At 40.6% G+C, this 24,397-nt stretch overlaps 1 protein-coding gene across 1 annotated transcript in view; it reads right to left on the bottom strand.

Annotated features, from left to right (window-relative positions):
* The window catches only part of HS1BP3 (HCLS1 binding protein 3), a 529,390-nt gene extending 505,964 nt beyond the window's left edge, over positions 1–23,426 (bottom strand). The window contains exon 1 of the mRNA XM_053709642.1: positions 23,321–23,426. Coding sequence (XP_053565617.1) covers positions 23,321–23,349 — 29 coding nt within the window. The 5' untranslated portion in view covers positions 23,350–23,426. The remainder of the gene's footprint in view (positions 1–23,320) is intronic.
* Positions 23,427–24,397: the final 971 nt, after the last annotated feature.

The raw sequence follows: 24,397 nt of genomic DNA, 5'->3' as shown, positions 1-24,397 counted from the left end.
CTTGGTTTAATGTTTTTTGGGGCACAAATGTGACCTCTTAGTTAGATATACTCTGTTACCCACTAAATGTTTCAATGTTTACTATTTAATAGTAGAGTTCATGATGGCGGAGGGTGTAGATGTTAAGCATATCACTGTAAGATGCTCATATATCGCTCGTCAATATTACTTGTTATACTGCCTGCTATATTATTGAGTCCTTTTGGTATATTTTGACATTGACTCAAGATCCAGATAATCTCCCCTGCTCCTATACATCACGAGTGTATAAGCCATTACATTATGTGATTGTTGTTCCAATCATTTGTAACATTATCACGGCCAGTGCATTTAACCCCCAGACCCGGCTATATGTTTTAACATCACTGTTCTTTTCAATTGTAGCCTCTCTTTGATCTATGACTGAAACTCCAAAAGAAAGGGTGCTCCAGCCTGTGCAGTTTAAAGTAAAATGACCTTTATTGTGTCATGGTCCACAAAAAACAACAACGTTTCAGACCTACATTAGTTCCTTAGTCATGTCACTGCACAGGCTGGAGCACCCTTTCTTTTAGAGTTTCATTTGATGTGGATTAGGTGGCTGTCTCCTGGCTCCTGTGCCTAATTGTTTGGTTGCTGTTCCCTACCTTTTGCTTATTTGATCTATGACTGGGTATGACTGTATTGGATATCACTCTTAATACATGTACCCCCATAAGGTCTCTGTGTGGCCCTACTACACTCTCTTATATCCCAGAGCGTGCTCTCCTTAACTAATTCACTAATGTCCCTATACACATATCTCAATTGTCTCCGGCAGCTCCTATATGTAACTACATGACTCGGCTGACTTTGGGTAATCCTGGGCTGTCGGGAACAGCGACACTGATGTACTCTGCTCATTATGTGATTAGGTTCTGTCACTCTAGAGAACTTGAAAGAGCCTCTACAAATACTTACTTAACAGTTAAGTTTGCTCTCCAAAATAAAGACCCTAATACTACTTTGATCAATATAATTCAATTCAACATGAACAAAAGATTTTTCTTAACTGGATCCTGTGTCAATATTTAGCTGTACTAGTTCCACAAATGATTTTGTTATGTTGGTTACTATTGTTATCGTATAATATGTTTATAGATGCTTCACATGTCTTCCAACAGCTGAGAAAGTCACCTCACAGTTTTTTAGGAGTTAAATTTTACAGTTAACTACTCTTAACCTAACTCAATATAATATTTTGAAAGGTGTATAATGTCACAGTTAAACATTTCTACATAAAATTGTAGGTATGGGGCTAAATTAACCATAAAGTTCGCTATTGTGGAGGTGTGTATTATACCTAAGTTATACCCTAAACTATACCAGAGAGGGTTGTTTCTTTATTTCACTACATTGGAAGAGACCCCAGCTTAATCTATGTGTATCCTTATTGTACTTATCCCTCTAGCGGCTCCGCCCCAGTCCCTCAGTTAAATATTGGCTATAGGCACTCTAAGTTTTATTAGCTGATAAGCAGCTTTTCTAGTTCACTATTGTAGAGTGCTACCATTACTCTCTCTCCTTTAATAAGCTCTATTCACAGGAATGGTCACTACACTATAAACATTTAGTTGAGTTCTCATCACTTAAAGTAACTAATGGGTATTACTAACATTACATACTGTAGCTTAGTTATTCTTCCGGCTCTCCTTTAATATTAGGTGGGGGGCACTCCTGCAATAAAGTTATATAGCTATCTGGTTATGTTTCGAACAGTCACTCCATGTTTAGAAGAATGATCAGTACCCTACTTAGTTGTGCAAGTTCTTTCTATAAAAAAAGCTCCTCCCTACACATATTTCACCAATAACAGCATGTTATAATGTAGTTTATATATTGGTAAGGACTATTACCTATTTCAAGAGATTATTTATGGGTTGTTTCATCTCTTGGTTGTAGTTTGAGAGGGTAACGCATATTACTACTGCTCTGGAGCTTCCCCTCACTGAGATAGTATACAATGATCCCTACGTGGGCCCCAACATGGGATTGAATTGGTGTGAGACAGAAAAGCTTTTGTAGTATCCTAGTACATAAATATTATATATACCCCATACTCAGATCCTTACTGACACCATTAAATCTATGTGGAGAAACCTAACTTGTTTGTGAGAGCACACAGAATACAACAGCCAAGTATATATACATACTCAACATAGGTTATTATATCTTTATTTACTCCCCGTTATATATATATATATATATATATATATATATATATATATATATATATATAATCACGGCCCTCCCGCTTAAAGCCGAATAAAAAACCCAAGAGTGGTTTACTTCAGTTCTAGCGATCTACCCCAACATTATCTCATATTTACTGTGATGGTATACACCGGTGGAACCAGCCTATAACCACCATCCTCATACAAATACGAGCTCCCTATTAACTATTTCATCATTCCTCTCATTACCTATTTTAACAGTTAGATCACCCGCCCCCCACTTCCCACCCCAATATTGAGCAGCTCTTGTCTGCTGATCTCCCTTAACCTTCAACAAACTATGACATTCTATATGATATTATATAGAAATATGAGGTTTCATTTATATGTAAATTAACTTGTTTTTGACGCCTGGCTGTTTGCTTTTACTCATTATGTTGATTGTACCATTTTTTTAATTTTTTTTTATGTCAAGACTTATCTTACAGCCTATTTCAGAATGTCAATTTCATGTACCTTTATTATGTACGATTTCCTCTGTTACTGCACAAAACCTCAATAAAAATGTATCTTCAAAAAAAAAAGAGACAGGCCACAATTTTGTGAATCACATCAGAATTGAACCTTAGTTGGGAGAAAAAACATATTGCGGAGCACCCTGTCGCGGATGGGCTACAACAGCTACCATCGGGTGCCGTTGTTATCAGAGAAGAACAAGAGAGGACTCCTGTGTGCACATCAACACGCTTGTTCTGATGAGTCAAAGTTTCTAGTGATGTTGATGGCAGGCTCCGAAAAGTGTGTGAGGTGGTGGGGGCGGTGTTATGGTGTGGATAATATTTTCCTGGCACACGTTGGGTTCATTGATACCTCTAGATTAACGTCTGAATGTCACAGTGTACGTAAACATCATTGCTGACCAAGTGCATCCGTTCATGTTGACAATTTATCCTCAGGCAGATGGTAAGTTCCAGTAGGATAATGTGCCTGTGTGCAAATCCCGCATCACTATAGAATGGCTCCAGGAACATGAAAATTACTTTTCTTTGCTGCAGTGGCCGCTCAGTCCCCGGATCTCAATACTATTGAACATCTTTGGGATGAGCTGGAAAGGGCTATTCGTTGAAGGCCAAAACCTCCGTCGAATCTCCAGGAGTTGCATGACACACACATGTCTTCATGGTACACAATAGCTCCACAACATTTTCAGCATCTTTTTAAAGTGAAAGAAGGTGGGGGTGGGGCAGAGTATATTATACACAAGAGATTCAGTGGTTAAGGGAGAATGGCCCAATTTGAGTTTTATAATCTCCTAACAACTAATACCTCCTGCCACAGATTTAAAGTTATGGGCAAGATACAACTAACAAGTAATTGTAAATAGACTTACAAGTAAGAGTAGGTAACTTAAATCTGATTTAAGTTACCTACTCTTACTTGTAAGTCTATTTACAATTACTTGTTAGTTGTATTTTCAGCATCTTGTTGAATCCATGCCTAGATGAATTCAGGCTGTTTTGAAGGTAAAAGGAGGCTCAACACGCTACTAGGTAGCTGTACCTAATAAAGTGGCCGCTGTCTTCCTAATCCAGCATCAAGTGGAAAGATAAGGAAAAATCCAAGAACTAAGTATAACAGTTTGATAGAATGAGGAAGTACAGGCACAGTTGACATCACAAGCTGCAAGGGTTAATGAGGAGCAGGTCACAGGCTTGAGTAGGGTTCAGAAGTAAGCAGACAGTACTATGCCCCTGAGAAACACAAAAATAAAAGAAATGCTCAATGGCAGGGCAGGGTTCAGTGAGAAGAGGCTGTCCCATGTTTCTAAGAATCAAAGGGTTAAGCAAAGGAATGGTCACTAGCAGGCAGTCCAATCTTTCTGAGTATCAAAAGGGTTTAAAGGTAGAATGAACAATAGGCAATGCAGGGTTCAGTAACAAGTAGAAAATCCAATCCTTTTGAGTATCAAAAGGGTTAAGCAGCAGAATGGTGTCAGGGTTTTTTACCTGTTGTTTGCCATGTGCTGCTGGCAGCCATTTTACTCACCTCTCTTCCTGACTATGGTGCATTGTGGGGGATGCTGCTCATTTCCTACACTTCATTTTATGGCCAGACTGGTGTACATCATCCATGTGAGACAGGATGCAGTCTCCGAATTGTGATGTCATCACTTATTATTTAAAGGGCCTCTGTTCAGTATGCTTTGCCTTTGCGTTGTCTCAGACCTGTTTGTGAGAGTTCCTGTGTATTACCTGGCTGCCTGACGTCCATCCTGGTTCCTGATCCCTGGCTTGTTCCTGACTCTGCTGTTTTCCTTGTTCCTGATTCCGGCTCGTCTGACTATTCGCTCTGGCTCCTGACTCGGCTCGTCTGACTACCAGCTCTGGTTTTGACTCCTGGCTTGTTATTTGACTTTTTATTATTTTTTGCTATGAATAAAGGTGTGATTATTTTTGCACTTCTCGTCTCAGTCTGATTCCTGGCACCCTGACATTACATAAAGGCCATGAATCCTGATGGTGCTAATAATCCACCTTTACCTGCCATCATTTCCAGGATGGATGAACAGGATCACTGCTTGGATCAATTTGCACTAGCCCTGCAAACCCTGCTGACTCGCATTGCACATTTGGACCAAAGTGTCCCGCAAGTTATGGCTGCTCCTGTTTCCGCTGCTGCACCTATGCCTACCAGGAGCATGTCCGGTTCTGCACCTCTACCTCAGCGATATGGAGGCCATCCTATTCAGTGCAGAGGGTTTTTGAACCAGGTGGGCATTTACTTACTTACTTACCTCAGGCATTTCCCTCTGACAGAGCTAAGGTGGGATTTCTCATCTCGTTACTCTCTGACACAGCTCTTGCCTGGGCTAATCCCTTAAGGGAGACTAATAAACCTGTGATTTCAAATTACCCTGAATTTGTGGCCTCCTTTCGAAGGGTATTTGATGTTCCGGCTCGCTACTCCTCTGCTGCTAAACAACTCGTCCATTCAGCAACGTACAAGATCTGTTGCTCAGTATGCTATTGAGTTCCGTACGCTTGCCGCAGAGGTAGGTTGGAACAATGAAGCCCTTGTTGCCGCCTTCTTTCATGGGCTCTCTGATGCGATTAAAGACGAAGTTGCTGCCAGAGATTTACCAGAGGATCTCGAGGCATTGGTGTCTTTTTTTATCCTAATTGACATCAGACTCAGAGAGAGGCCCTCTTTCAAGGAGCGCTTGCGGAAGCCTCCTGTACCGCTGTATCCTACGTGTTTGTTCCCACCCATGCCTCCCTCTCCTCCCACCAGGTACTGCTGAACCAATGCAGTTGGGATTCACGCGTCTCTCCATGGCGGAGAGGGACTTTAGGAGGAGGGAGGGGCTCTGCCTATATTGTGGGTTACAGGGCCACCTTTTGAAGTCTTGTCCTACACGGCCGGGAAACGCTCACACCTAAGGTCCTGTCGGGGGCAGACCTTGGGTGGTTTATCCTCGTCCCCCGAACCGCTTAAGGAGAAACCTTTTGTCACGGTTGTCCTTTCCTGGGTGGACTCCTCCATAGTCACTCAGGCTCTTGTTGACTCCGGTGCTGCGGGCTATTTCATTGACAGTGCTTTTGTATCAAAGCACTTCATTCCTGTTTTGCCTCGGTCCGTTCCGCTTGCTATTGAGGCCATTGATGGCAGGCCCCTTCAGCCCACACTCATTACTCACGAAACTGCTCCGTTGTTCATGGCTGTTGGGGCTCTCCATTTTGAAACCCTCCAGTTCCAGGTGATAAACTCTCTGCATTTTCCGGTTGTTCTGGGTTATCCCTGGCTCCAAAAGCACAATCCCAGTCTCGACTGGTGCAGGTCCGAAATTTTGTAGTGGTCCCCGCAATGTATTTCCACTTGTCTTCGGAAACCAGTTAAAATCTTGTGCACTTCTTCGGAATCTCAATTGCCAGAGGAGTACTGAGAGTTCCTAGACGTGTTTGACAAGGTGCGTGCAGGTACGTTGCCTTCTCACCGGTCTTACCATTGTGCCATAGACCTGCAACCCAGAGACATTCCTCCTTGGGGCCGGGTGTACCCTCTGTCTGTTGCAGAGAATTGTGCTATGGAGGAGTATGTTGCCGATGCTCTGTCGCGGGGAATCATCCGCAAATCCTGCTCTCCTGCAGGGGCTGGCTTCTTCTTTGTGAAGAAAAAGGGTGGCGAGTTAAGACCATGTATCAATTATAGGGGTCTTAATCGTCTTACCATTAAGAATGCTTACCCTATTCCACTCATTATGGAACTCTTTGACCGCCTCAAGGGAGCTACGGTCTTTACTAAACTTGTTTTGAGAGGAGCGTACAATCAAAACACCAGGAGCGGGCATTATGAGTATCTTGTAATGCCCTTTGGCCTATGTTATGCTCCTGCTGTTTTTCAGGAATTTATTAATGATGTCCTACGACATATGTTGCAACAGTGTATTGTGGTGTACTTAGACGACATCCTCATACACTCACCCACACTTGAGGCTCATCGTTCTGATGTTACACAGGTTCTTCAGAGACTACGTGAGAATGGCCTGTTTTGTAAACTCAAGAAATGTGAGATCCATCAGACTCAAGTAACCTTCCTAGGTTATATTATCTACGTTGCAGGGTTCTCCATGGATCCTGACAAGTTATCTGCAGTTCTGCAGTGGCCTCGCCCAGTTGGTCTTCGGTCTATTCAACATTTTTTGGGGTTCGCCAATTACTATAGAAAGTTTATTAAAAACTTTTCTTCCTTGGTCAAACCAATCACAGATATGACCCGTAAAGAAAATGATCCACTCCATTGGTCACCTACTGCCATTAAGGCCTTTGATAGTCTTAAGACTGCCTTTGCTGCCGCTCCAGTTCTGGCTCATCCTAACCTTCCTAGGTTATATTATCTACGTTGCAGGGTTCTCCATGGATCCTGACAAGTTATCTGCAGTTCTGCAGTGGCCTCGCCCAGTTGGTCTTCGGTGTATTCAACGTTTTTTGGGGTTCGCCAATTACTATAGAAAGTTTATTAAAAACTTTTCTTCCTTGGTCAAACCAATCACAGACATGACCCGTAAAGAAAATGATCCACTCCATTGGTCACCTAATGCCATTAAGGCCTTTGATAGTCTTAAGACTGCCTTTGCTGCCGCTCCAGTTCTGGCTCATCCTAACCCTGTCCTGCCTTTCGTTCTTAAGGTCGATGCGTCTGAGACTGGAGTAGGTGCCCTCTTGTCTCAACGTCCTACGCCTGATGGTTCCTTGCATCAGTGTGGTTTCTTCTCTAAGAAATTGTCTCTAGCGGAGTGCAATTATGAAATTGGCGACAGGGAATTACTGGCCATAATTTTGGCACTCAAGGAATGGAGGCATCTTCTCAAGGGTACTAGCGTGCCAGTGCTCATTCTTACTGACCACAAGCATTTAACTTATCTATCTGAAGCAAAACGTTTGTCACCCCGACAGGCCAGATGGGCGCTATTTTTGTCTCGGTTTAATTATGTGGTCTCCTACCTGCCTGGTAGTAAGAATGTTAGGGCTGATGCCCTCTCTCGACAATTTTCGCCTCTGTCCAAGGAAGAGTCTGTACCTACTCCTGTTATACCTCCTGACCATATTTTGGCTATCATACGTACTAATTTGACTTCTCCCTTGGGGGAGGAGATCCTGGCTGCACAAACCAATGCGCCTCCTGAGAAACCTGGAAGTAATTGTTTTGCTCCTGAGAATCTTCGAACTAAACTTCTGCACACTTACCACTATCCTAAAGCCGCAGGTCACCCAGGCAAGAACCAAATGATTTGGTCTGTCACTCGACAATTCTGGTGGCCAGGTCTTTGTTCTGATGCACAAAATAAGACTTCTCGACGTCTTCCTGTGGGTCTTCTTCAACCTATTGCTAATGGTGAGCGTCCTTGGACACATCTTTCCATGGACTTCATTGTCGAGCTCCCCGTTTCCAATGGCAATACTGTTATCCTTATGGTGGTTGACTGTTTTTCTAAAATGTCACATTGCATTCCCTTGATGAAGCTGCCTACCGCTTAGGAGCTTGCTTCGATTTTTGCCCGGGAGGTCTTCCGTTTACATGGGTTACCCAAGGAGATAGTGTCGTACCGGGGTAGCCAGTTTGACTCCAGATTTTGGCGTTCCTTTTGTGCTCAAATGGGGATCAGCTTTCCTTCTCCTCTGCATATCACCCTCAATCCAATGGGGCTGTGAAACGGTCTAATCAAGCTCTGGAACAGTTCCTCCGTTGCTATGTCTCAGATCACCACAATAATTGGTCTGAACTGTTACCTTGGGCAGAGTTTGCTCGTAATAGTGCTATTAATGCTTCCTCCAAGTTATCCCCGTTCATGGCGAATTATGGGTTTCAACCATCCTTGTTGCCCAATTCATTCATGTCTCAAGGTATTCCGGCTTTGGAGGAGCATCTCCGGCAACGTGGGTGCAGATTCAGGATTGCCTTCATCGTTCTATGCAGCGCCAAAAGTTCCAGGCTGATCGTAGGCGTCTGCCCGCACCTTCCTACCAGGTTGGTGAGAGAGTTTGGCTGTCCTCCTGAAACTTGAACCTTCGTGTGCCTTCCAATAAATTGGCTCCCCGTTATGTTGGTCCTTTTCGAATACTCCGACGGGTTAATCCTGTGGCCTACGCTCTTGACCTTCCTCCTGCTATGCGCATCTCCAATGTTTTTCATGTATCTCTCTTGAAACCATTGGTTTGTAATCGGTTTACCACTGTGTTGCCTCGTCCCCGTCCTATCTTTGTTGACAACCATAAAGAGTATGAGGTCAGCAGCATTATTGACTCTCGTATGTCCAGGGGCCGTGTACAGTATTTGGTTCACTGGAGGGGCTACAGTCCGGAGAAGCGTTCTTAGGTTCCCTCCTCTGATGTTCATGCTCCCGCCCTCCTCGGTGCCTTCCATGCCCGTTTCCCCAATAAGCCTTTGTCCTCCCGCGGGGGAGGGGTCGTTGAGGGGAGGGTACTGTCAGGGTTTTTTTCGTGTTGTTTGCCATGTGCTGCTGGCAACCATTTTACTCACCTCTCTTCCTGACTATGGTGCATTGTGGGGGATGCTGCTCATTTCCTACACTTCCTTTTATGGTCAGACTGGTGTGTATCATCCATCTGAGACAGGATGCAGTCTCAGAATTGTAATGTCATCACTTATTATTTAAAGGGCCTCTGTTCAGTATGCTTTGCCTTTGCGTTGTCTCAGACCTGTTTGTGAGAGTTCCTGTGTATTACCTGGCTGCCTGACGCCCTTCCTGGTTCCTGATCCCTGGTTTGTTCCTGACTCTGGTGTTTTCCTTGTTCCTGATTCCGGCTCGTCTGACTATTCGCTTTGGCTCCTGACTCGGCTCGTCTGACTACCAGCTCTGGTTTTGACCCCTGGCTTGTTATTTGACTTGTGGACTTCTTATTATTTTTTGCTATGAATAAAGGTGTAATTATTTTTGCACTTTTCGTCTCAGTCTGATTCCTGGCACCCTGACAAATGGTCAATAGCAATGCAGGGTTCAGTAACAAGCAGGCAGTCCAATCTTTCTGAGTATCAAAAGGGTTAAGCAGTAGAATGGTCAATAAGCAATGCAGGTTTCAGTAACAAGCAGGTAGTCTAGTAAACCACAATACTAAACACAGAGGAGTACACAGAGGTAAACCTATACTAGGGCAGTTGGCACTTAGAAGATTACCTTAAATAGGGGCAGGCTCACACCCAGGTGGGGTACAGGTGTACAGGAAATGAGCGGAGCAGCAATCACGGCGCACAGTGATGATGTCACCGCCGTGCACCGCACAACCAGGTGGAGAGGGGCAGCGGCATGACAGTGTAAGTATAGTTATTATGGTACTTCCTTACAGATATAACATGCATTTCATTATCAGGATCTAAGTAGAGATTGTCTTGACCCAGCAACAACAAGCTGTCACATGAAGTGCAGCTATTGTAACACAATATTGTTTTAGTCTTTGTTTCAATGCAGCAAAAGCAGATTCATGCTCACAGCTCTTGCTATGAGATGAAGGGGATAAAAGTCTATATTCAATAAAACCCAGTTGTGAAATAAATATCTTGCTGAAATTGAAAACTACTAGATTTGTGCATTTTGATCCTTCCTGAGGATTTGAATGCGAAGGAAACGAACAGCTCGTTCCTTTCGGATATTTTCATTGCCAGATTCATTTCTGTAAAAGACCCCACTCTAAGATCTGGATGTGCACAATAAGGGAAAGAGCGGCTCCTTACTTCTGCATTCAGATCCTCACAAAGTATCCAAATGCACACATCTAAAAACTGCACAATTCAAGAGATTTTCACCCATACCTTGACACATCTATGAGTTGTGAATCTCTCTCCATTATAACCAATGGGCAGCATCTATCTCAAAACCATTCACCTCTCAGTCCGTATAACAAGCTCCACTATAGAGGATACTGGCATCACTACAAAAGCTTTAAAACCTTACAAAATAAACCAATTAAAAAAACAAGAAACCACATCCTTGCAGTAGTGTCATCTGGGAGGCACTAGATTATTATCTGACCTCCTATGTGTCTCCAAACCTACAATTAGCCCTTATTTGCCCACCACCACTTTTCCCAGGTTCCCCAAAGCAATGCACGGCCCCACCCTGCATACAAAAAACATTGGTGGGCCTCCAGTAAGTGCCCTTCCCCATAAGATCCTGCAGGTGCCACTGGATCCTTAATAAAACATTGTAATTTACGCAAAAATAAGAAATCTTGAAAAAGTAAAAGTTTACAATTAAATAATTAAAGAGAACCTCATCGGTTTTGAAATAGCTAGACATGACCTCAAGATGACATATTCTACAAGGGCTATAAAGGATTTATGAACCCCACATGATTGGTGCTAGTGTAAGTGAAAAATCCCCCCCCCCCAGAATCCCACAGTCAGCAAAACGTTCTGATCTGCCAGGTCTGTCATTCTATCCAGCAAGACTGCTCTTCTGTATTAAAGCAGACTTAAAAAAAAAAATTGAACTTACATAAAAGGGACAGTTAAGTAAAAAATAAACGTTCATGATTCAGATAGAGCATGCGATTTTAAAAGACGTTTAAATTCTATTATCAATTTTGCTTTGTTCCCTTGATATCCTTTGGTAAGAGTAAGACTAGGTAGGGTGATAGGAGCTCTGGAACATGCATTTGTTTTTAGCAGTCTATGTATAACATTGCTATAAACAAATGTTGCAAACAGAGCTGCCAGATGGCTAGAGACACGTGCACGCTCCTGAGCTCATAAAGGATTACTATTTAACAAAGGACACCAAGAGAAATAAGCAAAATTGATAACAGAATGCATTGGAAAGTTGTTTAAAATGTCATGCTCTAGCCATTAAATTTAAAGGGATATTCCAGCCAAAATCGGAAACCCCATGGGTGCATTTCGGTATTGAACAAAAGCATTATTGTAATATACATGTATTAGCAAAAATGCTTCTAATAAAAGCTATTGTTGTTTCAAAATTGCAATTAACCCCTTAGTGACCAGAGCACTTTTCCATTTTCTGTCCGTTTGGGACCAAGGCTATTTTTACATTTTTGCGGTGTTTGTGTTTAGCTGTAATTTTCTTCTTACTCATTTACTGTACCCACACATATTATATACCGTTTTTCTCGCCATTAAATGGACTTTCTAAAGATACCATTATTTTCATCATATCTTATAATTTACTATAAAAAAAATGATAAAATATGAGGAAAAATGGAAAAAAACACACTTTTTCTAACTTTGACCCCCAAAATCTGTTACATATCTAAAACCACCAAAAAACACCCATGCTAAATAGTTTCTAAATTTTGTCCTGAGTTTAGAAATACCCAATGTTTACATGTTCTTTGCTTTTTTTGCAAGTTATAGGGCCATAAATATAAGTAGCACTTTGCTATTTCCAAACCATTTTTTTCCAAAATTAGCGCTAGTTACATTAGAACACTGATATCTTTCAGGAATCCCTGAATATCCCTTGACATGTATATATTTTTTTTTTGTAGACATCCCAAAGTATTGATCTAGGCCAATTTTGGTATATTTCATACCACCATTTCACCGCCAAATGCGATCAAATACAAAAAATTGTTCACTTTTTCACAAATTTTTTCACAAACTTTAGGTTTCTCACTGAAATCATTTACAAACAGCTTGTGCAATTATGGCATAAATGGTTGTAAATTCTTCTCTGGGATCCCCTTTGTTCAGAAATAGCACACATATATGGCTTTGGCGTTGCTTTTTGGTAATTAGAAGGCCGCTAAATGCCACTGCGCACCACAAGTGTATCATGCCCAGCAGTTAAGGGGTTAATTAGGGAGCTTTTAGGGAGCTTGTAGGGTTAATTTTAGCTTTAGTGTAGTGTAGTAGACAACCCCAAGTATTGATCTAGGCACATTTTGGTATATTTCATGCCACCATTTCACCGCCAAATGCGATCAAATTAAAAAAAACGTAAAATTTTTCACAATTTTAGGTTTCTCACTGAAATCATTTACAAACAGCTTGTGCAATTATGGCACAAATGGTTGTAAATGCTTGTCTGGGATCCCCTTTGTTCAGAAATAGCAGACATATATGACTTTGGCGTTGCTTTCTGGTAATTAGAAGGCCACTAAATCCTGTTGCGCCTCACACGTGTATTATGGCTAGCAGTGAAAGGGTTAATTAGGGAGTTTGTAGTGAGCTTGCAGGGTTAATTTTAGCTTTAGTGTAGAGATCAGCCTCCCATCTGACACATCCCACCCCCTGATCCCTCCCAAACAGCTCCCTTCCCTCCCCCACCCCACAATTGTCCCCGCCATCTTAAGTACTGGCAGAAAGTCTGCCAGTACTAAAATAAAAGGGTTTTTAAAAAAAAAATGAATTTTTTTTAGCATATTTACATATGCTACTGTGTAGGATCCCCCCCTTAGCCCCCAACCTCCCTGATCCCCCCCAAAACCGCTCTCTAACCCTCCCCTCTGCCTTATTGGGGGCCATCTTGGGTACTGGCAGCTGTCTGCCAGTACCCAGTTTACAATAAAAAAATGCTTTTTTTTTGTTTTTTTTGTTTTTTTTCTGTAGTGTAGCTTTCCCCACCCCCCACAGACTAACCCCCACCACCTTGCTTATTGTTTACATTTTTGTTTGACATATTTGATATATTTTTTATTTCCCATTTTCTGTAGTGTAGCGGTTCCCACCCGCTCCCTCCCCGTGCATGCGCCCGCCCCCACCCTCCCGTGCACGCGCGCGCCCCCAGCCACCCCCGCCCACGATCCCGCCCCCCTTCACATCCACATGGCCATCGATGGCCGCCACCCGCCTCCCGGTCCGGCTCCCACCCACCAACGCAGGTAGCCACCGATCTCCGGTGCAGAGAGGGCCACAGAGTGGCTCTCTCTGCACCGGATTACTTAAAAACGTTATTGCAGGATGCCTCCATATCGAGGCATCACTGCAATAACCGGAAAGCAGCTGGAAGCGAGCAGGATCGCTTCCAGCTGCTTTCCACACTGAGGACGTGCAGGGTACGTTCTCAGGCATTAACTGCCTTTTTTCTGAGGACGTACCCTGCACGTCCTCAGTCGTTAAGGGGTTAAAGGGACATTGAATCCAAATTTTTTTCTTTTGTGATTCAGATAGAGCATGCAATTTTAAGCAACTTTCTAATTTACTCCTATTATCAAATTTCCTTCATTCTCTTGGTATCTTTATTTGAAATGCATGAATGTAAGTTTAGATGCCGGCCCATTTTTGGTGAACAACCTGGCTTGTTCTTGCTGATTGGTGGATAAATTCACCCACCAATAAATAAGTGCATTCCATGGTTCTGAACCAAAAAAATAGCTTAGATGCCTTCTTTTTCAAATAAAGAAAGCAAGAGAACGAAAAAATTGATAATAGCAGTAAATTAGAAAGTTGCTTAAAACTGCATGCTCTATCTGAATCACGAAAGAAAAAAAATTGGGTTCAGTGTCCCTTTAAGTATGCAAGCACCGTGCACCAGCATTTTAAACAAAGCCCTTCCTCAGAGAGCCTAAGGTGCTTGTATCATCTGGTAATGATTCAATTTGTTAATTGCTGACATGATACAAGCCCCACTGGTGCTCTGAGCAGCTGCAGTTTTTACAGTGAGAGTAAAAAATTATTTGATCCCCTGCTGATTTTGTACGTTTGCCCACTTACAAAGAAATGATCAGTCTATAATTTTAATAGTAGGTTTATTTGAACAGTGAGAGAGAGAATAACAATTAAAAAAAAATCCAGAAAAAAACGCATTTCAAAAAAAAGTTATAAATTGATTTGCATTTTAATGAGTGAAATAAGTATTTGATCCCCTATCAATCAGCAAGATTTCTGGCTCCCAGGTGTCTTTTTTATATTTATAAGTTTTTATTGAGTTTTACATGACAATGATAATCATAAAACGTTTCAAACAATTAAGACATAGAAAAATGAAAACTGTTCTACAGCTGTAAAGGTAATAAGATCTGTACAGTCTTCCAGTGACCTTTAAATCTACTAAACCATAACTCAAAAATTAAACAAGGCTTTTAAAAGAAAGAGGAAAGTGAAGGACAGAGAGAGAAAAAGTTGGGAAAGAGGGGGATGGGGAAGATGGGGGGAGGGGTAGTGATATGGGGGAGGAATTCCTCAGCCTCTTATCCTGTCGTGTCTACAGCATTCGTGGTGATCATTTCCCAGTAGAATTTAACATTTTGTATTGTATCTACTCTATTCGTTTTGAGGTAAGCATTTTCCTCTAATAGAATTAGTTCATATGTCCGTAATTTCCATTCCGCTACCGTCCCAGGTGTCTTTTATACAAGTAACAAGCTGAGATTAGAAGCATTCTCTTAAAGGTAGTGCTCCTAATCTCAGCTTGTTACCTGTATAAAAGACGCCTGTCCACAGAAGCAATCAATCAGATTCCAAACTCTCCAACTTGGCTAAGACCAAAGAACTGTCCAAGGATATCAGGGACAAGATTGTAGATCTACACAAGGCTGGAATGGGCTACAAGACCATCGCCAAGCAGCTTGGTGAGAAGGTGACAATAGTTGGTGCGATTACTCGCAAATGGACGAAACACAAAATAACTGTCAATCTCCCTTGGTCTGGGGCTCCGTGCAAGATCTCACCTCATGGAGTTTCAATGATCATGAGAACAGTGAGGAATCAACCGAGAACTACATGGGAGGATCTTGTCAATGATCTCAAGGCAGCTGGGACCATAGTCACCAAGAAAACAATTGGCAACACACTACGCTGTGAAGGACTGAAATCCTGCAGCACCCGCAAGGCCCCCCTGCTCAAGAAAGCACATGTACAGGCCCGTCTGAAGTCTGCCAATGAACATCTGAATGATTCAGAGGAGAACTGGGTGAAAGTGTTGTGGTCAGATGAGACCAAAATCGAGCTCTTCAGCATCAACTCAACTCACCGTGTTTGGAGGAGGAGGAATGCTGCCTATGACCCCAAGAACACCATCCTCACCGTCAAACATGGAGGTGGAAAATTATGCTTTGGGGGTGTTTTCTGCTAAGGGGATAGGACAACTTCACTGCATCAAAGGGATGATGGACAGGACCATGTACCATCAAATCTTGGTTGAGAACCTCCTTCCCTCAGCCAGGGCATTGAAAATGGGTCGTGGATGGGTATTCTAGCATGACAATGACCCAAAACACACGGCCAAGGCAACAAAGGATTGGCTCAAGAAGAAGCACATTAAGGTCCTGGAGTGGCCTAGCCAGTCTCCAGACCTTAATCCCACAGAAAATCTATGGAGGGAGCTGAAGGTTCAAGTTGCCAAACATCAGCCTCGAAACCTTAATGACTTGGAGAGGATCTGCCAAGAGGAGTGGGACAAAATCCCTCCTGAGATGTGTGCAAACCTGGTGGTCAACTACAAGAAACGTCTGACCTCTGTGATTGCCAACAAGGGTTTTGCAACCAAGTACTAAGTCCTGTTTTGCAAAGGGGTCAAATACTTATTTCACTCATTAAAATGCAAATCAATTTATAACTTTTTTGTAATGTGTTTTTCTGGATTTTTTTTGTTGTTATTCTGTCTCTCACTGTTCAAATAAACCTACCATTAAAATTATAGACTGATAATGTCTTTGTCAGTTGGCAAACGAACAAAATCAGCAGGGGATCAAATATTTTTTTTCCTCACTGTAAAATGTGGGTGCAGTGACAATATCTAGCTATGCTTCACATGCACGTGCAGAGAAAAATGTTAACACTAAAACAGTAATAATACCTTTTACTAGAAGCATGTTTGCCAATACATGTATATTGCAAATATGTTTCTTTTCAAATATGTAATTCATCTATGTGCATTTAATTTTTGACCGGAATGTCCCTTTAAGTTTCACCTTGACTTTACTGTCCCTTTAACTATGGTTTATGTGTGTTTTCAATGTTGTTGCAGTTGCATTTTTTTTAGCAAGAGGTTCTCATTTCATGTGTGTGCTGTATTGGGCAAATAGACGCCCACTAACAAATATGCAGAAAATATAGGTAAGCGAAGCACAATGTATTTCACACATTACGTCACCTTTACAATGAGGCCCCTTGGCAACCACACAAAAAACTGCAAGTATGGCCCAATGTCTTAAAGCAGGGATATCAAGGTCATTGTATCCAGGGGCCATTCGCCAAGTGTTTTTCTCCCATTGGGGCCACTTGAACAGAGTGAGTGAATGCTCTAGAACTAGATATAGTAGAAACTATAAGTGACATTTACCAAAGTAGTAGTGCATGGTAGGAGTTGTAGTCTACAATAGACATACACAGTGTATATTTATCTTGTGAGTACTAAGTGAAGTGATTATTCTAGAACTAAATAAAAAGTGACATTTATCCAAGCAGTGTATAATAGGGACTCTACACTGCATAATGCATGCTTCTCTTCATATTTATCTTGTCAGTGGCTAAATAGAACATCAACTAGTTAAACCTCTTAGAAGCCTAAAAAATGAATGGTGCCAAATTAATAACTGACCTAATAAAGAATGGAGGGCCAAATTAACCCCTTAGTGACCAGACTATTTTTCAATTTTCTTACCGCTAAAGGAACGTGAAACCCAAATTTTTTCTTTCATAATTCAGAAAGAGCATGCAATTATAAACAACTTTCCAAAGTACTTCTATTATTTAATTTGCTTCCTTCTCTTGTTATCCTTTGCTGAAAGGTTTATCTAGGAAACCTTAGGAGCAGCAAAGAACCTATGTTCTAGCTGCTGATTGGTGGCTGAATATATACACTGATTGTCATTGGCTCACCCATGTGTTCAGTTAGAAGAAGTGCATTGCTGCTCCTTCAACAAATGATACCAAAAGAATGAAACAAATTTGATAATAGAAGTAAATTGGAAAGTTCTTTTATAATTGTATGTTTTACCTTAATATCCAATTTTTCTGTAGTGTAGCTGCCCCCCCTGAATACCCTCCCCCACCTCCCAAATCCCTTTTCCAACTTTTTTTTCCCCCTCCCTCCTTCCCATACATAGCATAGCACTTAATGTAGCGGAAATGGATCTGGGAGGGGGAGAGGGGTAGGGTATTGAGGGGGGGCAGCTACACTACAGACAAATGTTTTTATTTTTTTTTATTTTTTTATAAATAGAGGCATCACTGCAATATCCTGAAAGCGGCTGGAAGTGATCACGATCGCTTAAAGCACTTGAAAAACCTGAGGACGTGCAGAGTGTGATGCACGTCCTTGGTCGTTAAGGGGTTAAACTATCTTGAGGGCCGCATATGGCCCTAGGGCCAGTACTTTGAGACCACTGTGTTAAAGGGACATTCATGTCAAAATTAAACTTTCATGATTCAGATAGAGCATGCAATTTTAAACAACTTTTCCATTTACTTCCATTAACAAAACATGCACAGTCTTTTTATATTTACACTTTTTGAGTCACCAGCTCCTAATGAGATCCTAATTTACTTCTATTATTATTATTATTTGCTTTATTCTTTACAATTTTTTGTTGAAGAAATAGCAATGCACATGGATGAGCCAATCACACAAGACATCTATGTGCAGCCACCAGTCACCAGCTACTGAGCCTATTTAGATATCAAAGGATATCAAGAGAATGAAGCAAATTACATAATAGAAGTAAATTGGAATGTTATTTAAAATTGTTTTCTCTGTCTGAATCATGAAAGAAATATTTTGGGTTTCATGTCTCTTTAAATTCAGACAAGGAGCATCCATTACTTGACAGAAACTCTATGGGATTTAAAAAAAAAAAAACAACAATCTTCAGAGTTGAATAACAGGACAGGGCGACAAAATAAAAAATGACATTTTAATGTAAAGTTTTTTAACTACATAATTAAGCATGTTCTATTACAATCTCATACTATTTAATATGCTTTTAAGGATCGGACAGTGGTATCACAAGTAATTAACTTATAAGGAGAGAACTCTCTTCTGCAAGCTGTGAGCAGTGCACATTATACAGCATGCATCGGTCAGTTTTGTTTAAAATTGCATGCTCTTTCTAAATTATGAAAGAAAAAAAAAATTGGTTTTCATCTTATCTTACTGTCGTGCTGCAAACAATTAGGGACAAATATAAATAGAAAAATAGTCCTATCACGCTAGCGTCCATTACTTTATAAAATCTAATCAAAAAAAGTAAGTAAAGCCGCTACAAGCTTGTGGCTCCGTTCTTGGACCAAAGGGCACACACTGATGACATCACTCATCACACTGAAGCAGCCCAAGTAACCAGCAGGGTGTCAGCCAAAAAGGCAGAGAAAATCAAGAAAATCGGATGCACAGCAGAGGATCCAATAAAAACAAAAAAAATACTTTAATGTCTCACATAAAAATAGCACACACAAGCAAACCAGCTGACTGACGCGTTTCGCTTACTCATAGAATGCAGCTTCAATGTCCTTTTCCCTTGTATATGAAAAAGGGCTCACATGTTAACACTTATGCCAAGTCAATATGGCTAAAGGTACCAAAAAGGGATGTTTTCAGTGTATAGGGTGTACAACATGTAATGCCATGATTCCGGGCTCCACCTTTCACCACCCTGATACCAACCAGAAATGTTACATCCGACACTACCTTACGTGCACCACCTCGTTTGTAATCTATATGATCAGCTGTCCGTATGGCATTTTTTATATAGTGAAAACGGGAGATGACGCACGTACACGCATGGCCAATCACAGGTCCTCTATTAGAGCTGCGATCAACAAGAAAAAGAGTGACCAACCAGTGGCCCACCATTTTGCTATGAATGGACATACAGTGCAAAATTTGCATTTCAAACTAATAGACCATGTGCCTATACTACCGAGGGGAGGGGAAAGGCACCAAATTTGCTCCAAATGGAGTCCAAATGGATTATTAAACTAAATACATTACAACCTAATGGACTAAATGTTAGCCTGGATTAGCATAGCTTTTTATAAAGGAGTTCCTGGATGATAAGACATCATCTGTCAAGGATGGCCATCAAGTATCCTGGACCGAATGGACAAAATGTTAGCCTGGGTTAGCCTGGATTAGCATTTCTTTTTATAGAGGAGCTCCTGGATTAGAAGATATTAGAACATCATATATAGTATATATAGGACCTTCATCCGTCATTGACACTTATATTAATAGAGCTCGAGTATAGCATGTATTTTCATACTAGCTAGACAGAGCTAGATATAAGGCATTACCATTACAGATTATAACTTCTAAGATAGGAGTAGGGTTATCCTGTATTGTACTGCTTCCATTACTTCCTACCATTATAGTTTTACTCCTCCACCTCAATAGGGCGTAGTACTAATTTTTCCATATTTCTCTTTCCATATATCATAGTTACAATATTTCCATTTGTCTACACACTAACTGATTTTTAACATATGTGGAATGTATCGACTCTTTTTAATATATAATAGGTTACACTCGTTAAGATTATTATATCAATATCTTTTAACCGTCTATTAACTATTTTAGAGTTTTGTTTTAACATAATGTATTATATCAGCCTAACAGATTAGCTTTTAGATACGGATTTTATAATGTTTACATAGTAATAATATATAATATATATTGCTTGCTATATAAATCCAAAAGATTAGTTTCAGTTACGGATTATATTCATGCATATATTATAACATAATCCAAATATCCAAATTCAGGATATCAAAACCAACACAAGGGTGGAAACTATCACAAGAACATTGGAATGTGAACTATTCAAAACTCCTGTGTGGTTAGCGCGTGAGCGATAGGTGTTAGATTTTTCTTCTGGGCTCTCCATTGACTTCCATGGGGAGAATACGTTAGCACGGTTGAGATATTTGGTTAGCGTGCGTAGGGTTTGCTTGTGCACAATCTTTTTACAGTTTGTAATACGCAAGCAACCTGACGCACGCAACAAGCTTACTTCTAGCAATGTTTACACTTGAGCAAAAGCACTAAATAGCATGCCACTTGTAATCTAGCCCTCTGTATCTAGCATCCTACATATAGCAATTGTAGCATAAACAGTTCTGTGCACGGGTTTGAATTTTAATTACCAAAAAATGGTAGCACACTCTGAAGTGTGGGATAAGTAAAAACAGCTTTTATTGAAAAATCATTAAAAAATAAAAGGCATAATTATGGTGCTACCGTTTTTGGTGCTTTAAGAGATTAGGATCCACCACTGAGAGTGTAACACCAAGCACCCTGTGCATTGTAGTCTTTGATTAACTTTTCCGCATATCCGGTCTTAGGACCCCACTTGCTGCCTGCAGTGTGCGGACAGTGTACTGACTTAAATTGCAATTACTGCATTAAACTTCCACTGCTTAAAGATGCTTAAAGGGGCATATTCTGCAATATTATGCATAAGCAAGGTGTTTACCTTTAAAGGTGGACATAAATCAATAATATGCTAAGCTGTACTATTGCAAGGTGCCAGAGAGAGTATTTACTGGCTGATTGGTATGATCTTGTGCCCTAGCCTGTATGACAGGCAAGCTAGGCCACGGTGGGTATCCAGCAATAAGTATTTATGTAAGCAGCAAGACTGGCATTGGGCAGGTTCACATGGTGTCAAGCTTGACATTTAAAAGGATAATACAGCTATATTGTTTAATCTGCCACTCAACTGAATGATGGGTTCTATTATTGCACTTTTGCTTGCATATAACTATGAGTTTAACTCCTACAGAGTATCTCACTTTTGTGTTGATGCCCAGACCCAAAATAAAAATAAAAACTGCCCACACAACAGCCTAACCCTACAGCGGACAGCCAAAGAGTCCCTGTGCTGTTTAAAATACACCCACAATACCCAAAACCCCCAAACACAAAGCCATATACTGTACCCTTAGATTCCTGTAACAATTTCAAGAAGTTAAATTTTAGAAGATATGACACCATCATACCACAGAAAACTGCTAATGACATCACAATGTTTGTGCATGTTACGTTATTGTTCAAAAAATGTAATGTTACAGATTGTGACTTTATTACACTTGATGACTACTTGCAGAATAGTTTACATCACACAAAACATGGTATCTACGTACATATAAGTTAAATATATATTACAATTATTCACATACAAATAGATTTTACACTTTAATCCCGCTGTGCAAAAATGCCGTAATGTTCTACAGCCTGGTTTCTCAAGAGCCCGGCCTGTACCAGGCCCTGACAGCCCCACTAGTGGGCCACGACCTGGGATGCCCCCCACTGTGAGCTGTGACAGGCCTGCCGCCCCACACATAAGAAATATTGGAAAGGCCGCACTATCCTATCTCCCAACCATCCTGCATCTTGTGAGTTTGTGATGAGGTGGGAAGGCTGCCTCGCTACCCATCCTGCAACTCTCCCTGTTTTAAAGGGGCAATAAAGACAAAATTAAGCAAGATACTAGAGAACCAATGACAAAATGTATGTGTGTTTAGCCACCAATCACCAGCTAGCTCCCTGCAGTTTATTGTTGCTCCTGAGCATATGCTTTTCTACTAAGTATCCCAGGAAAATAAAGAAAATCTGATAATAAAAATAATTTTAAATGCATTCTTGATCTCAACCATGAAAGTTTATTTTTTACTTTAATTGTATTGTACACAATTTACATATACTTTCCCACAAACTAATATCCACAAATTACATATATACACTTTTGAAACAAATTATCTTGTGGTAAATTAACTATATTTATTAAGAAGGAATTATTTATAAAGTATGGAATAAATAAATTTTAAAGTGAATGTAAAATTTTACAAATGAGTGCCCATTTTTTTAAAATAATATTAAAAACAGGGGCACTTTCATTCATGAAAGTTTATATTTCAGCTGTTTTGTTAAAATACTTACCTTTTCTTCTTGCAAGCCGGAGCAGCAATTCCCCAGCCCGCAAGTCGTCTCTTCTTACTTCAGCAATGACGAATCCGGCTTCCTCCAATCACGGCTTCCCCCCCCAGAGCAAACATTGCCTGAGGCCACGCCGTGATTGGAGGAAACTGGATTTGTCATTGCTGACGTAACAAGAGACAACCTGCAGGTGGGGGAATCGCTGCTCCGGCTTGCAAGAAGAAAAGGCAAGTATTTTAACAATACCGCCGAAATGTAAACTTTCATGAATGAAAGTGCCCCTGTTTTTAATATTATTTTTAAAAACCGGGCACTCATTCGTGAAAGTTTACATTCACTTTAATACCGCTACTAATAACTCTACATATTAATGCAATAAAAGTCAATATATAAATCAAGCCCAGATTTCAGTGGGATGCATAAAAACAAGCACTCTACAAGCAAAACACAAACTCATCTGATCTCTACTGACAGCAGGAAGTTGTATTTTGATGCACATGTTTTAGAAGCAATAAAATTATATATTTATGATTTTTTGTTTTTTATTATAGCGGAAATCTATCTAGTCTGCTATCATCACAATGCGTCTTCTCGTCAAAAATCAAAACATAAATTTAACTAGCTTTGCGTTGGAAATAGAAGCAGCTCTCACTGGTAGACAAGTGGTTAAAAGACACCAAAAATCACTTCTAAGTGCACAGCTACATGCCCATGAAACCGTGCACGATTATTTATTGCAGGGCAGCAGAATGTAATGGGTTAAACTGAACGGAACACTGACCTGGATGTGACTAGCGCAGCTGTGGCCATAGCAAGAGGAAGCTTTGCAGCCGTTAGTCATAGCAGATCCCGTGTCCCTGTGTCCCTACCAAGCTGCAGACCCTGCCTATGTCACAGCCTCTTCAGTATTCACTTAAGGTGGAATAGCTAATATTGCAGGGTTTTCAAATTGCATTTGGGCGAAGTTATAGCACAAATCCTGGTTCATATACAAATGGGAGACTTTATTTACAGGAAAGAAAATGTGAACATCTACAATCACGCACGGTTAACACAGATCAAGAATATAGTTACAGTCACAAAGATATTTTTCAATCACCGTAGAACAACAAAATCTGCTTTTTATAATAAAAAAATATATAGTTTTACAATAATATTATAAAAATGCAGTTGTAAAACCCAACAGTCTATAAAAACATCCGCAACAGTACAGAGATCACAATATCGAACTGTTTGCGGTATTCTGGTCCATGTTACACTTTTGCTCTTCTATTTATGTCCAGGTTTCTCTTGCATTAACGTGAGACCCTCAATAAAGCCCAAATCACACTTTGGAATCACAAATCCATGTCTACAGGAAAATCCATTAAACCCCACCCAGGAATGGACAAAGACTATACAGATTATGTGAAGGTAAAAAGTGAAGGTAAAGTCAAACGCCTTATTATAAATAATTAGAGATATGATGGCAAATAAATGTAACTTTCATTCATCATTTTTTTATAAAACATAAATTACCTGTGATATCTAATCTTTTTCTCATCTAATCGGCTTTCCGAAAAACAACCCGTAAATTTTTATTTTTTTTCTAAATTACTATCACGTGCTTGAGAGATCCAATTGATTTTCTGGCCGTTAGGCGGCCGTCAAATTTCGTCATAAACATTGCGGTTTACATGCGCATGCGTGACAATTTCTCCTCCTCAATTTGCAAGCGAGCGCGTCCTCGTTTCGCGCATGCGCGATTGCAAAATTCTCTTTGTTGTCAGATATAGTATTGAATGAATCGCGCAACTCATTCAATACTATGTTGCCAAGTTTTTTCGCATGTGCAGTAGAGCTAAATAGACCGGATCAA

The sequence above is a fragment of the Bombina bombina genome, chromosome 4, assembly GCF_027579735.1.
Source record: "Bombina bombina isolate aBomBom1 chromosome 4, aBomBom1.pri, whole genome shotgun sequence".
In the NCBI taxonomy this organism is placed as follows: Eukaryota; Metazoa; Chordata; class Amphibia; order Anura; family Bombinatoridae; genus Bombina; species Bombina bombina.
Note: the sequence above shows the minus strand (reverse complement) of the source record. Positions and strands in the feature narration are given on the sequence as shown.